This window comes from Manacus candei, unplaced genomic scaffold (assembly GCF_025592945.1).
Source record: "Manacus candei isolate 608988 ecotype Guabito, Panama unplaced genomic scaffold, ASM2559294v1 h1tg000094l, whole genome shotgun sequence".
NCBI classification, from domain to species: domain Eukaryota; kingdom Metazoa; phylum Chordata; class Aves; order Passeriformes; family Pipridae; genus Manacus; species Manacus candei.
Window position 1 is genome coordinate 5,341,112 of NW_026138142.1, and position 14,073 is coordinate 5,355,184.

Genomic DNA, 14,073 nt, shown 5'->3' on the forward strand with positions numbered 1-14,073 from the left:
CAACCCTCAAATCACGTTTGTGAAGGCAAGTGAGGGGCTAAAAGGGTTGCTGAGGGTGGGGTCCTGCTTCTTGCTGTCCAGAACACGGAGCTTTGGAGTGACCTGGATCAAAAGGTACCTCAGAGCAGCCGGATAAACTGGAAGGATGGGATGTGAAGAGGATGAAACCCAAAATTGGAGGGTTAAGGTACAGACCTGCCATGGTAAGACATGGTTTGGGGGCGAGGAACTGAGAGCCTGGCACTGTCAGTCCAGCTGCTCATGAGCTGCTCAGTGCCAGCTGGATCCGGGATTGGTTTGGGGGGAAAACAGCTGGAAGTCACCACTGGCGGGCTGGGAGCTCTGGTGGACTGGCCATTTCACAGGACAGAATTCCAGAATGGTTGGGGTTGGAAGGGACCTTAAGGATCATGTCATTCCAACCCCCTGCCATGAGCAGGGACACCTTCCACTAGCCCAGGTTGCTCCAAGCCCCGTCCAACCTGGCCTTGGACACTTCCAGGGATCCAGGGGCAGCCACAGCTTCTCTGGGCAACCTGTGCCAGGGCCTCCCCACCCTCACAGGAAAGAACTCCTTCCCAATATCCCTCTGGCACTGGGAAGTCATTCCCCCTTGTCCTGTCCCTCCATCCCTTGTCCCCAGTCCCTCTCCAGCTCTCCTGGAGCCCCTTTAGGCCCTGGAAGGAGCTCTCAGCTCCCCCTGGATCCATCTCTTCTCCAGGTGAACCCCCCCAGCTCTCCCAGCCTGGCTCCACAGTCTTCACCCTCCGTGAGGAACCTCTCCAAGGACCCTCAGGATCTGACCTGCTGGAGGGACCAAAGGGCTTGGAAGTTCACAGAATATCCTGAGTTTGGAGGAACCCACAAGGATCAAAGTCCAACCCCTCGCCCTACACAGGCCAACCCCAGAAATCCCACCATGAGTTCCATGAAAGCATCGACATTAAGGCTGAAGAAAACTCAGGAAATGAAGTGAAAGCTCTCCAGGTCTCAAAGCAAAGACCAGCATGGGTGACAGTGGCTGGATACCATGGATTCCTCCAGGAAAAGGGATTTATTGCTGCCCTCAAGCACATCAGCCCAAAAGGCTGCACAGCTTGGGAGGGAAATCTTTTCTCCCCCAAAACTTGTAGGTATAAGAACATCCAAAAATCTACCTGCACCCCAACTCAAGTGGAACAACGTGCAGATTCCAAGACTGCTGCTGGGATAGCAGAGAAATTCACAGGAGTTTTCCCCCAGGAAAAGAAAAAAAAAAAGCAGTGGATTGATGATAAAATAGCTGCCCTTTATGGAGTGGCATCAGCTGGCACAATGTGTCCCTCCCCAGATCCCACAGTGGCATCCCAAGCCTCGTGCCAGGGATGCAGGTGCCCAAATTGCTCCTCCACAGCCTTCCAGAAGGGCTCTGCCCTTGGGCAGCTTCCAGAGGATCTGGGGGTACAAACCTGGGAGAAACACGAGCACGACCAGGTTTCCTTTTCTTTCCTTTTAATATAAACATCCTAGGGAAACTTGGGAGGAGGAGCAGCCTAAAGGGAATGTCTTTTGGAATAAAGCCGTGCGACATGCTTCGGGAATGATGTGCAAAATTGAAATGTCCAAGCAGGGTCAGCTCAGCTCAGGACTTCCTGGATTCTTGGGTCTTCTTGATTTCCTGCAAGGAGAGCAGGAAAACCACTGAGAATCTGCCACTTTTGGGGAAAAACTCTTGGTTTCAGAGCTCTGGAGGTCAGGAGTGACTCAAATCAGAGCATTGAGCCCAGAGTTCACCTTCAGGGACAAGGCAAGGTTTGACTTGGAGGCTCCAAAAATAGGAATCCTCTTCTACACCACCCAGGGATGTATCTTTATTTTCTCCCTAACCCAGCACTGTGCTGGATTCATTTCCCACTTTTAGGCCCTAGATCCATCATCACTGAGCTGTGCTCAGTCACGTGCCTCAAATCATACCAAGTGTGGGATGAGGTGACATTCCTGGGGCTGCCTGAGGACAGACTTTCTTGTCCCAGAGGTGACACCTGCCCGGGAATGAGGTGGAAAAGCTCCAAGGACTCACCTCCAGCAGCACTTCCTTCAATTCAGAATAGGCTTTTTCTAGATCATCATTAATAATGACCAGGTCAAACAGCCCAGGCTCTTTACCTGGGGAAGGAGACAAGGACAAGAGTTAGAGGAGGATGTTTCTTCCCTGGGTCACCTCTTGTGTTATGTGGTAATATTATTTCAGCCACTGCTCTGCCAACCACCCACAAGGAGCTGCAATGGGAAAGGCATCAAGTGCTTCCATCAGAGTTGGCTCTGGAGAGCACAAATCAGATATTCCTGCAAAAACCAGCCCCTGAATCACCAAGGCATCATCCCCTCTCCATCTCACACCACTCCAAGGACTTACTAAGCTCCAAGTCCACTCGGGCTGCAGTCAAACGCTTCAGTAAACTCTCCTCTGTCTCAGTCTTTCGGTCTCGTAGCCTTTTTTCCTAAACACAGTGAAAAATGTATTAAAAAAATAAGTGTTCTGAAAGTTGCAGGTGGAAACCACCACCCACCCCCTCAGGCCAGGGCTGTCTGTGACCATGGGCATGTGAGAATACCCTGCACCCTCATTTACAGCCCAGTGCAAACCAGTGGCCAAACTGGGCTCAGCATCTCCTACCTGGAGCTCGGGGTCCCAGGGTTTGTTTTTTTTTTTACCTCCCTCTTATTTATTTATTTTTCCAGGTACTGCTGGAAATGAAATCTCTCTGCTGGGCTCTGGCCACGTGGTGCTGTTGGCTTCCTCCTCCTCAAGCTCAACGAGAACCAGAGACTGCCTGATGTACTGAGAGCAAGAGGGGAGAGTCAGGGGTTGTGCTCACATGTCCTCACCCCTCTCTGAACCACGACAGTGACTCCATTTCTGCAGAGCCCCACTGCAATCACTCACATGGGGCAAGACCAGAGGGGTACAGAATTTATGGGCTACAGAATTTATGGTGCTGCACAAAACCAGCCTCCATGGGTTTCATTATAACTGTGGAGGCAAATCTCAGCACAAAATCCCTCTCTCCCCAGCATGAAGCCCATCTGAAGGATTGTGATGGAGTCCCTAACCCAGCACAGGCAAACACGCCAAGGTGTGGGAAACACGCGGGAGGGACTCAAAAAACCAGAGCGCGGGAAGATTCATCCCTGAGAGCTGAGGAGCTGAACTGCCTGCTTGGGAATGTCCTCCCCACCTATTCCAGGGCCCTTAGGAACACGGGGATGGATGAAGGAGGGGTGAGACCCCCCCATCTGCAGAGCAAGAGCTGATTACCTCTAACTGCCTAACGGCAAAGCAAGGCGGGCGCTCACCAAGATGTCAATGGACGGCGGCTGCACCGAGATGTAGATGGGGTTCAGGTCGGTCTTCTTGATGTTCTTCACGCCCTGGATGTCGATGTCAAGGACACAGATCTGGTTCTGGGCCTGCACAGCCTGCACAGCACCTTTACTGGGGACACAGCACACAGGGAAGGGGTCAGTGTGCACTGGGGGGTTGGTGTGTCCCCGTCCGGCAGCGGGGGAACCTCACGGGGCTCCCCTGGGCCCAAAATGGGGCTCTGCTCTTGCTGAACAGTTTCTCCAAATGTGCTTTGGGACCCTGGGGTGGAGCAGGGACCTGCTGCCTCCTGCTAGAGGCTGGCAAAGCCATGCTGGAAGGTGTGGAAATGGATCATGTGTGACTGTCCCACGAGCAGCACGATTCAGGTACCACCCATAAAGCTCCTGCTGTGACAAAGCTCCACCTCCCAGCGGAAAGGTCCCTGCCCATGGCAGGGGGTTGGAACTAGATGGTCTTTAAGGTCCTTTCCAACCCAAACCATCCTGGGATTCTGTGACAAACAGAGAAACAACCTTCCCCAAAGAGCAAAGCCACTGAGAAGTTCCCTTCTCCAGAGATCCACTGACTCCTGTACCCACACGTTCTCCTGAGGGATGGACACGGATGCTCCGTCTGGGGCACGAGATGCACTTGATGATTCACTGAATTTTCCAGTGGTGGTTTCTCATATGTCCTTAAAGACAACCTCTCTTCCCCAGCGTGGGGGAACTGCCTGGAGCTTGTTCCCGAACTCCTACAATTCTCCCTGGAAATGCAGCAACACCAACCCACTCCTGGTGCACTCAGAGTACCTGGACTACAGATTCAGAGGTTTGCTGCCTTGCCCAGATGCCAGCACCAACCTATACCCACCAAAAACCTCCTCAAAATGGCTTGCTTTGCCTTGTGAAAGCCTGAGGAAAAGACTCCACACCTGAACTCTGATTTCAGCCTCTGATTTAAGGCAGCTTCCAAGAAATCCTGGTTTCTGTGGGCAGGAATTAGGGCTATCCCACACACAGGGCTCTAAAATTAAGCAACTGATTTTTAGTTATTTATTATTATTCACTGATGAGATTTAAGGAGCAGAAAGGACTGGTGAAAACTCCTACTCTTTTGAAAGGCATGAGGGACTCTCTCCATTTTATCCTACATCAGATTAGAAACATCCTCAGGCACTTGGAGAGGAAAGACAGGCATGGAGAGATCCTGTATTTATTCGGTTTGCACACTAGTCTTTATTGCTTCTCTGGCAAACCATCCTCACAGGGAAGAATTTACCCTCAGAAGGAAACTTTGCCATCTCCAAAAAAAATCCTCAAAAAGGCACGTTCAGCTCTTCAGGAAACATTAAGTCTTCTTGAAAAGCATTTCAGGCAAATTTCTTTAATGCAAGTAATTAAATGGCCCACGAAACATTTAACCTCCCTCCTCAGCAGGTCCTTCCCTGACAGCACCACAGTTTTGCCACAATAATTATATAAGATCTCTGACTCCTAATTAACGTTCCAGCCTCATGTTGGATTGATCAGCAGCTCCAGTGCCCAGGGCAAAGCTATTTTAGAACCCACCCAACTCTTCAACCCCGGCCAGGGGTGCCACGGAATTCATGATCAGACACTTCAGCAGAGCAGGACGTCACAGCCAGCACAGTCATGGCTTCTGCTCCCAAATTCATGGAATCCCAGGATGGTTTGGGTTGGGAGGGGACTTAATCCCCATGTAATTCCAGCCCCCTGCCGTGGGCAGGGACACCTGACCTACCTCGTCCCGTACATGTTCCCGGAGAACTCGGCGTGCTCGATGAATTCCCCGGCATCGATCTCCTTCTGCATTTCCTCTCTGGTCACAAAGTGATAATCTGGAGAGGGAAAACCAGGGAAAACAGCCAGGAATTGACAGTTTTGAAGGTAAAGTTCATGGTCAAAATGACACCCACGGGAGCCTGGGGGAGAAGACACTTAAAATGTGCTTTGGACAACGCTGGGAGACTGCAGAGATCTCCCTCCTAGTTATTGGATGCAGCATTCCCTCTCCACACCAGTTGTCCAGAGACCTCTTCCAAACATTCTGGAGCTCTCTGTGTGGCCAGAAATGCTGCTGTACCCCCTTTTCCATCCCCTTTCCCCTTCCTGGTGCAGTGGGAACCTCTCCCCACTCTTGCCCACAGGTGTGGAACACATTCTGGCAGGGCTGGCAAGGCCCTTCATTTGGAAACATTTATAATTAAAGACTAGAATGGGATGAGAGAGAGGGAGATAAAAGGGAACATCAAAACCAAGCAGACTAAAAAGGAATGTTTCTCTACCTTTTGTTAAAATTCCTCCCTTTCATTTCAGAGTGAAAACTGCCCATTGGAAATTAAGTACAAAGCTCTTTTGGTTCTTTCTTAAACATGCAAATGAACAGGGAAACAGCTGTTAATGAAGATTAAAACATCTCATTAAGCAGCTGCACTTCCCAAAGCACTGGGCATTGGGGGTATTTCCCCTGAAACTTTGGAAAACCAGGTCAGTCAAGTCAGACCAGGGTGTCCCAACTGAAACCTCAGGGAATTATTTGGAGACTCCAAGGAGACAAATCCAGCTGCAGGACACTCACCTTTGCCATTCACTTCCCCAGGTCTTGGCTGCCTTGTGGTATCTGCAGGTAAAAAAAAAAACAAAAACAAACAACCTTGGAAATTCTGTACATCACCCAAGGATGTCAAAGTATCAAAGAAAAGCCAAGGTCTAAGTGGCCCCTGGATCTTTAGGGGAAAAAAAAATCTCTACCAGGAGAAAACCTGGGAGAAAACAGCAAGATTTAGTTTGGAGTGAGAGATTCACCAAGAGCACAGGATGAAGCACACAAAAAGAAAGATAATTTTTAAGTCTTTTCACCTCCCTTAACATTAAATTTTTCAACATCCAGAGTTTGCTCTCTCCTGGTGGAGTGAATCCAGATCTCAGATCTCAAAGCAAGGATTTCACTTGCAGGACCCAAAGTGTTGGGACATTAAAACACATTTTGGTAACGGACTTAAAAACACCTGGCAGAGCTCCAGGGAAAAATCAAGTGGCTTTTGAAGGAGAAATTTGGGGGAATTTTGTTACTTTCAGTGGCAAGAACCACTCAAAAGAATCTTGTTACCTGTCAGAGCTTTAGGGAATTCCCAGACCTGGAAAAGGTGCTATTCCAGACAAATCAGACTTGCCACTCAATAAAGGCATCCCAATTTATTTAAACATCCCAAAGAGCCCACAGACAGACTGGGACACAGGCAAGCCATGGAAAACCATTATTTGGGGTACAAATAGAGCTATAGCCCTGAACTCCTGCCCTGCCTTTCCCTGGGAACACAGGGATACTCACGGGAGACGCTGAAGCCGAAGATGTTCTCGTAATCTTTGAGCAGTTTCTTTAACAAAGTGCTTTTCCCTGCACCTGAAGGGCCACTCAGAACCACTGGCCTTGGTCCCTGCATGACTGGGGAGAGACAGAAAAATATGTGTCTGGTTGGAAACAGCCATGAAAACACAGGGATGGATTCCCAGGGGTGCTCAGCTCCTCAGAGCAGCACCAGTTCTTTATCCTTGGATTGAAAGTTCTGCAGGAAAATCACAAATGATGAGAAATCACAAGCCTAGAGCTGATAAAAAGTACTGGGAGTGCAGGATCTTCTCAATGGATTGAGGTCAAACCCACAGGAATAACCCAAAGGAGGAGGACACTGAGCTCCAGCTGCTACTAAAGTGGGTTAATTCATGCCAGCCGAGTCCCACTGGGATTGAAATCTTAAGGAAAACTTTCTCCAACAGGAAGAAAATGCCATTTGTGCCTGGTGCCACCTGGAAAATCATGGGACAGAGGGACAGTCCCAGCCCCTTCCCTCTTATGAGGAGAAAGAGGCCTCGAGGAGGGTTTGCAGGATAAGAGTTTCCAGTGTGTCCTCCATGACTGAATCCCAAAACCTTGCAAGAGAATCTGAACTCAGGTGAAATCACTGACATGGACGTGCTTTGGGGTGTCATTCCAGATTTCCTGGAGCACTAACTCCTGCTGGAGGTGCCTCATGGCAAGAGGGAAGGGTTCAGCTCCTGGTCCAGGTTAAGGAAAGGCAGCCTGGGGCCACACAGAACTTGCTGCAGTTGTTTCTTCAGCCAGAAAGGGGAAAAAAAAAAGGGTGTTTTTATGTTCCTGCCTCTCTGGGGAAGAAGATATGTTAATTATCAAGATTAATAATATTTTTACAAAGAATAAATAAGAATAAAGAAGAAAATGCTGTCTGAGAGGGAAGGGGGTACCACTGGGGACCCTCATCCATCAGCAGCTTCCAAGGCAGAGGTGACAAATCAAACAAGGCAGTTCTGCTCTTCCTATTTAAAAACTACTTTTTCAAGCAGTAAAATCCCGGGAAAAGCAGGTTTTTTTAACCTTCTGGGCTGGGTGTGGCCTGGGGAGCAACCACCCCCGGGGCAGGTAATGCCTTTCCATGTTAAATTAGCTCAGAGCAATGTCAGCCCGACCTTCCAGCTCACTTTTTAACCAGCCTTAAGCCAAGTGCTGTCTCACCAAAGCAGCTAATCCAGCCTGGCTGCCTCCCTGACCCCAGCCTGGACACCTCCTTATCCCTAAATCCCTCCAGCAGGCAGCACAACAGCCAGGGAGTGACACAACTTCTCCCCTCTGTTCCCTGAGGACACTTGTCTGACCTGGGATATCCAAAGTCTAAGCAGGTGCCAATGGCAGCAGCAACATCCACAGGCAATAATTATCCATAAGGAAATTCCTCCTTTTTGCTTGGTGTTTTCCAGGTGCTGCAGCCCTGGAGATCCATCAGATCAAACGTTCTCCAGGGATCCTGGAGGATCAGTCCCATCACCATGTTGCTGGATTAATCTCCATCATTCAAAAAACAGCAGCTCCAGGAAGCCCTTTTGGGGACCTTCTCACCATTCCCTTAATCCCTGAATTTTGGTGATTTCCAAATATCACAGGGTTTGCCTAAATATTCAATACCAGAAGAGGAAAAAGGACCAGCAAAGTGCCTGCAGCAAGGAAGCAGAGGATCCCTGAGGAGTCATCCAAAGCATTTCCCTCTCTTCTGCCCCTGACAGTTCCTCTCTTCCACATCAATAAATCAGGTGAGCCCTAAGCATTCCTTGGAAAACACTCCAAAAAGAGGAAGGAACCACAGAAATTCAACACCCCAGGGCACTTCACAGCACTGCTCCCAAACAATGTTCCTTCATCACATACCAGCTTCCTCAGCCACCTGGAAAGCTCCACATGGGACACTGGGCTGGCAGCACAGACCCTGCCCAGCTGTTTCACAGCTTCCCCTCCAAGGTGATCCAGCTGTGCCAGCAGGAACTGTTCCAGATGTGCCATTCCCAGTCCTAGATCCCAGCTACAGGGAACAGAGCTTTCCTCTCCCCACTCCCACCTCAAAATTTCACCTGCTCTTGAGCAAGCACAGATAGAAAAACAGGAATTTTAAGCTGCCCAAAATCACTTCCAATCATTTCATTCCACTCCAAGCAGGAAAAGGGTCGGAGGGATGGGCTGGGAGCAGGTTCCAAGGCATCCTTACCTTTTCCTTTTGCTCTCCTCCAGCCAAGGAATGCAGTCCAGCCCCCGGGAGCAGAGACAAGCTCAGGACACAGAGCTGGGCTATTTGTGAGCTCCTAAAGCCTTAATTAACGAGCTGCAGTTTTAAGATGGCCAATGAGAGCCACCCACTGGGCTTTAATCTGCCCTCGTGGATCCTCCTCCGCTCCCTGCTCTCCCACCTGGCAAAGCTGCATCCAACACCCCCAAAAGGCTGAGGGGGGCTGGCCTGGGATTATGGGACACAGGAAAACTGTCCCTGTCCCTGCAGGTCATCTCACAGTCACCAGCATAAAGGGACAAGGATTTCACCTGCACGTAGTTTGGGGTGGAAGGGACCTTAAAGCTCATCCAGTTCCAAGCCCCTGCCATGGGCAGGGACACCTTCCACTAGCCCAGGTTGCTCCAAGCCCTGTCCAACCTGGCCTTGGACACTTCCAGGCACTTCCTTCTGCAGGCAGTGCAGTTCCTTTGGACCAAATCCACACGTGGCTGTCACCTCCAGCCACTGCTTCCCCTCAGGCCAAGGACCACAAAGGCCCCAGGGAAACTCCTCCTCCTGCCCACAGATCCAAACCATGTCCCAGCACGTCCATACTGGGATCCTCTCCTTGACCTCACTCCCCCCCCTTTTTTTTTTCCCCTAAAAATACTCATAACTAAGTGAGAAAAGGCACCTGGGTGCGATCACTTGTCTCGCTTCCTTGGAAAACAGGCTAAAATTAAACTAAGAAGGGACTTGCTTTTTCTCCCTCCTGTTTGGTTTGCAGCCCAGGAATGCATCCCTGCATCCCATTTCCAAGCCATCTGCAGCAGGAACATCACAAAGATGGATTTATTTTGAGCAGAGTGTCTGGATTTTTTTTTTTATCCTTTGCTCAGGTTTTGGCATTTTCAGAGCAGCCAATCTGCAAACACCCAGCACTGAGGGTCTCCTAAAAATGGGTTTGGATCCAGCCTAACCCACCAGGGAGCTGATCAGCCAGAGAACAGCACAACTAATTAATTATTTAATTAATATTTGGGCAGGTCTCACACCTGGGACTGAGGACAAATGGCCCTGTGAACCCCCCTAGGCTGCAAAAAGATGAGGTGGTCCCTGAAGGAGCATACAGGAGGTTGTCCCTAAATCAAGGAATGTTTCCTGGTCTGCTCCTGCCTGCTGAACTCACCCCGGATTTTACCTGGGAGGCAGCAACACAACCAGGAAAGCAAAGGACAGACATCACAAGAGTTAAACTAATTAATGCTGATTAGCAGAGAGGCTTTGCAGGGAAGGCAAAGCCCCATTTGCAAAGAAGAAAAGAAGATTAAAGCAGTTTCCCTGGAGCCTTGAGAAAGGTCTCCTGGATTAGGATTATAAACCTGCTCCCTATTTTTAGCAGGTTCCTTAAAAAGATGCCACTCCCACCTTTCTAAGATTTGGGATTATTTCCAAAGAGACAGAGATCTGCCCAGGCAGACAGGGAGTTATGTGCAGCACTGAAACAGGAGCAGGGAGGTTGGTTCCTTCCAACCTTCCCCATCCTGTGATTCCATGAGCAGCATCCCACTGCAGCAGGGAGCTGGCAGGAACACTCAGGCACCTTTTTCCCGGAAGTAATTAGCTAATAAGCACTAATTAGCCCCTCCCCTGGCCGCGCTGTGGGCACTGCCCATTGCAGGCAGCAGTGATGCTGCAGAGGGAACAGGAACCACCTGCTCAAGGTCACTGCAGGAATCTCCAAGGTCCAGGCCAGTGATTCCAGCACCGTGCTCGGCTGCAAACTGGACCAGTTTAACCCACCCACTGGCTGGAACCAGTTTACCCACCTGGGTGAACCTCTACAGAGGTGAGGCTCGCCCTGCTGTGGTTTCACCAGCCACTTCCCCACAAGTGTTTTCACCACCTTTGGTTTTGGATACACGGAGGAGGCTTATCCCAAACCACAAACCAAACTGATTCCACGTGCACTTCCCTGGCTGGCTTATCTAAGTGGGAACAGGGATATCCCAGCTCAGGGGTGGGGATACACCAGCCCAGGGTGGTGTATCCCACCCTCCCTCAGCCAGCCCACGTGGATAACGGGGCACAGGCAGGACTCTGAGGGCCGTAGGGAGCTCAGCATCCCCAGGGATGGGGATCAGACCCCTCATCCAGGGGGTCCTGGGGCGGGATCAGCACCCCCAGGTCAGCACCTCAGCACCCCGGGGCCTCTCAGCACAGGGACCCTGTGAGGGGCTGAGCACCCTGGGCGGGCTGAGCCCCCTCAGCTGAGGGTCCCTGTGAGGGGCTGAGCACCCTGGGCGGGCTGAGCCCCCTCAGCTGAGGGTCCCTGTGAGGGGCTGAGCACCCTGGGCGGGCTGAGCCCCCTCAGCTGAGGGTCCCTGTGAGGGGCTGAGCACCCCAGGACCCCCGTGAGAAGCTCAGCACCCCATGGCAGGCTGGGACCCCCCAACCAAGGCTCCTTGAGGGGCTGAGCACCCCAGAACCGGCCAGGACCCCTCACTCCAGGACCTCATGAGGGGCTGAACGCCCCAAGACCCCTCAGCCCAGGGACGCCGTAAGGGGCTGAGCACCCCAGAACCGGTTGTGTCCCCTCAGCCTGAGGCCCTTGTGAGGGACTGAGCGCCCTGGGACCCCTCATTCCAAGGTCCATGTGGGGGGCTGAGCACCCCGGGACCCCTCACTCCAGGGACCCCATAAGGGGATGAGCTCCCTGGGACCCCTCATTCCAAGGTCTTTGTGAGGGACTGAGCACCCTGGTCCCCTTCAGCGCAGAACCCCCGTGAGGGGCTGAGCAGCCGGGGGTGGTCGCGCCCCCTCAAAGAAGGGTCCCCGCGAGCGGCTGAGCATCCTGGGGCCGCCTGTGCCCCCTCAGCCCAAGGCCCTTATGAGGGACTGAGCTCCCACGATCCGCTCAGACCAAGATCCCCGTGAGGCTCTGGCACCCCCGGGGCCGGCCGTGCCCCCTCAGCCCGTGTCCCCGTCCCCGCTCACCCGCCCGGGCGATTCCCGCCCCGCGAATCCGCCCGTGGATCATGAGGGGATGGGGGGGGCGGGCGGATCCCGACAGCCCCCGCGCGCGCGCGCGCGCGCGCCCACCGCCCCGTGACGTCACCGCGGGGGCGGGGCCGAGCGGAGCGCGCGGCCGCGGCGGCGGGACGGACCAAGGGCGCGAGCGGGCGGGGGGCGGGTGAGCGGGGATGGGGCTGAACCATGAGGGGATGCGGGGGGGGGAACAGCGCGGGAGGGACGGGGGAACATGGGGTGAGCCATTGCGGGGCGGCGGGGGGGCTGTGTTGGGCAGAACGGTGAGGTGCGGGGAGACATGGTGGGGCTGGACCGTGGCGGGGTGTGGGGAGTCGGGGCTGGACTATTGCGGGGCGGGGGGAGGCGTGGTGAGGCTGAACCATTATGGCGATGAGGGGGAAACATCGTGGGGCTGAACCATTATGGTGTCTGGGGCTGAACCATTATGGTGTGGGGGGGAGACGTGGTAGAGGTGAAACATTATGGGGAGGGGGGAATGGTAGGGCTGAACCATTATGGAGAAGGGGGGACATCGTGGGGCTGAACCATGATGGGGGCACGGGGGCTGGACCATTATCGGGATGGGGGGATCCCTAATGGAGCTGAACCATTATGGGGAAGGGGGGAACCCTCGTGGGGCTGAACCATGGTGGGGATGGGGGGAGCTGGGGCTGAACCACTGCAGGGCGGGGGGGGAGATGTGCTGGGGCTGAACCATTATGGGGGGTGGGGGAAGCCATGGCCGAGCCAAACCCTGCCAGGAGCTGCCATGGGGTTGATCCACGACGGGGAAGGGGTGTTGAGGCTCTCCCTGTGATGGGAACACCGGTGTCACCCCAGGAGCTCTCTCCTTGTCCCCAGGGTGTCCCTGGGCTGTGTCCCCTGCTCCGTGAGGGTCCCGAGTCTCCCGCCTGTGCTGGGATGGCCGCCAGCCGGGCCCTGAGGTGAGCCTGTGGGGTCTGGGACCCCCTGGGACAGCACCAGGTCTGTGCTGTGGGATGGAGGGTCACGTCACCCCCACGGTGACCCCTACCCGTGTCCCTGTCCCCGCAGTGTCCTGTACCCCCGGGCCGTGTCCCGGCTCCCTCTGGCCGCCTCCACCCGCAGCAATTCCAACCGCGCCTCCGTGTCCCACCTGCACCGGCAGCACTACGGGCGGCTCTACCCCGTCCTGCTCGTGGGCACCGACGGCTCCACCACCCGCCTGCGCTACCAGGAGCCCAAGAGGATCCTCATGGTACAGGGGCAGAGGGAGACGGGGCAGGATGGGGGCGAGGGTGGGCACGGGAGACTCGTGTCATGTCCCAGGGGGTGTCACACCATGTCCTGAGGGGCTCGTGTTCTGTCCGGGGGTCTCATGCCATGTCCCACAGGGCTCACACTGTGTCCCACAAGGCTGATCCCATGTCCCTGAAGGCTCACACCATCTCCTAGGCACTCATGCCATGTCCCACAGGGCTCACACTGTGTCCCCAGGGTCTCACCCCATGTCCCAGAAGGTTCACACCACATCCTGGGGTCTCACCCTACGTCCCTGGAGGCTCACAGTGTATTCCAGAGGGTTCACTCTGTGTCCCTGGGATCTCACACCTTGGTCCCAGGGTGTCACCCTGTGTCCTGAAGGTGCCATGCCTTGTCCTGGGAAGCTCATGCCATGTCCCAGGGGTCTCACACTGTGTCCCCAGAGCTCATGTCGTGTCCATCAAGGTCTTGTGCTGTGTCCCAGGGTTTCATCCTATGTCCTGGGGCTTATGCCTTGTGCTGGGGAGCTCACACCATGTCCCAGGAGGCTCATGTCATGTCTTTGGGGTCTCACATCACATCCTGGGGTCTCATGCCATGTCCCAGAGGCGTCGCATCGTGTTCTGGGGTGGGTATCACACCGAGTCGCTGTGTCTCACGCCGTGTCCCCGTGTCCCCAGCTGCCCCTGGACAGCACCACGCTGCCCGAGGCCGAGCGCAGGGCCCGTCTGCGCCGGCACTTCCCGAGCAAACCCAAGCCCAAGACGGAGGAGACCTTCGAGGGCATCGACCTGGAGACCTACAAGCAGTTCTGGAAGAAGTGAACGCAGAATTAATAAATAAATAAACAAGCAAACCAACCACCCAAGCAGAGCCGTGT

The 14,073-nt window shown here is 53.7% G+C and overlaps 2 protein-coding genes across 3 annotated transcripts; one reads left to right on the plus strand and one right to left on the minus strand.

Moving 5' to 3' along the window:
- Positions 1–1,485: 1,485 nt before the first annotated feature.
- On the minus strand, positions 1,486–12,054 carry GUK1 (guanylate kinase 1). Of its 2 annotated transcripts, XM_051768424.1 has the most exons (8): positions 11,919–12,054; positions 6,701–6,814; positions 5,948–5,989; positions 5,111–5,207; positions 3,337–3,475; positions 2,396–2,480; positions 2,060–2,145; positions 1,486–1,657 (listed from the first exon to the last, which is right to left on the minus strand). In XM_051768424.1, the coding sequence occupies exons 1-8, from the start codon at positions 11,959–11,961 to the stop codon at positions 1,622–1,624; spliced, it is 642 nt and encodes a 213-aa protein (XP_051624384.1). In that variant the 5' UTR covers positions 11,962–12,054; the 3' UTR covers positions 1,486–1,621. The 2 variants fall into 2 exon arrangements, with proteins under 2 accessions (XP_051624384.1, XP_051624385.1); XM_051768425.1 differs by lacking the exons at positions 1,486–1,657; positions 2,060–2,145 and adding an exon at positions 2,695–2,821 and having other exon boundaries at positions 2,401–2,480.
- Positions 12,055–12,676: 622 nt separating this feature from the next.
- MRPL55 (mitochondrial ribosomal protein L55) lies at positions 12,677–14,064 on the plus strand. Its single transcript, XM_051768427.1, has 3 exons — positions 12,677–12,895; positions 13,005–13,188; positions 13,874–14,064. Exons 1-3 carry the CDS (start codon positions 12,690–12,692, stop codon positions 14,015–14,017), a joined length of 534 nt encoding a protein of 177 aa, XP_051624387.1. The 5' UTR covers positions 12,677–12,689; the 3' UTR covers positions 14,018–14,064.
- The last annotated feature ends 9 nt before the right edge of the window (positions 14,065–14,073 follow it).

Bases quoted from the DNA above. Each gene is read 5' to 3' on its own strand.
- GUK1 (XM_051768424.1), bottom strand. From the start codon at position 11,961: ATGATCCACGGGCGGATTCGCGGGGCGGGAATCGCCCGGGCGG. The intron at 2,481-3,336 runs GTGAGCGCCCGC...CACTGTGTTTAG, and splicing joins CGCCGTCCATTGACATCTTG to GAAAAAAGGCTACGAGACCG. The intron at 2,146-2,395 runs GTAAGTCCTTGG...CTCCTTCCCCAG, and splicing joins CCGAGTGGACTTGGAGCTTA to GTAAAGAGCCTGGGCTGTTT.
- MRPL55 (XM_051768427.1), top strand. From the start codon at position 12,690: ATGGCCGAGCCAAACCCTGCCAGGAGCTGCCATGGGGTTGATCCACGA. The intron at 12,896-13,004 runs GTGAGCCTGTGG...CTGTCCCCGCAG, and splicing joins GCCGCCAGCCGGGCCCTGAG to TGTCCTGTACCCCCGGGCCG. The intron at 13,189-13,873 runs GTACAGGGGCAG...CCGTGTCCCCAG, and splicing joins AGCCCAAGAGGATCCTCATG to CTGCCCCTGGACAGCACCAC.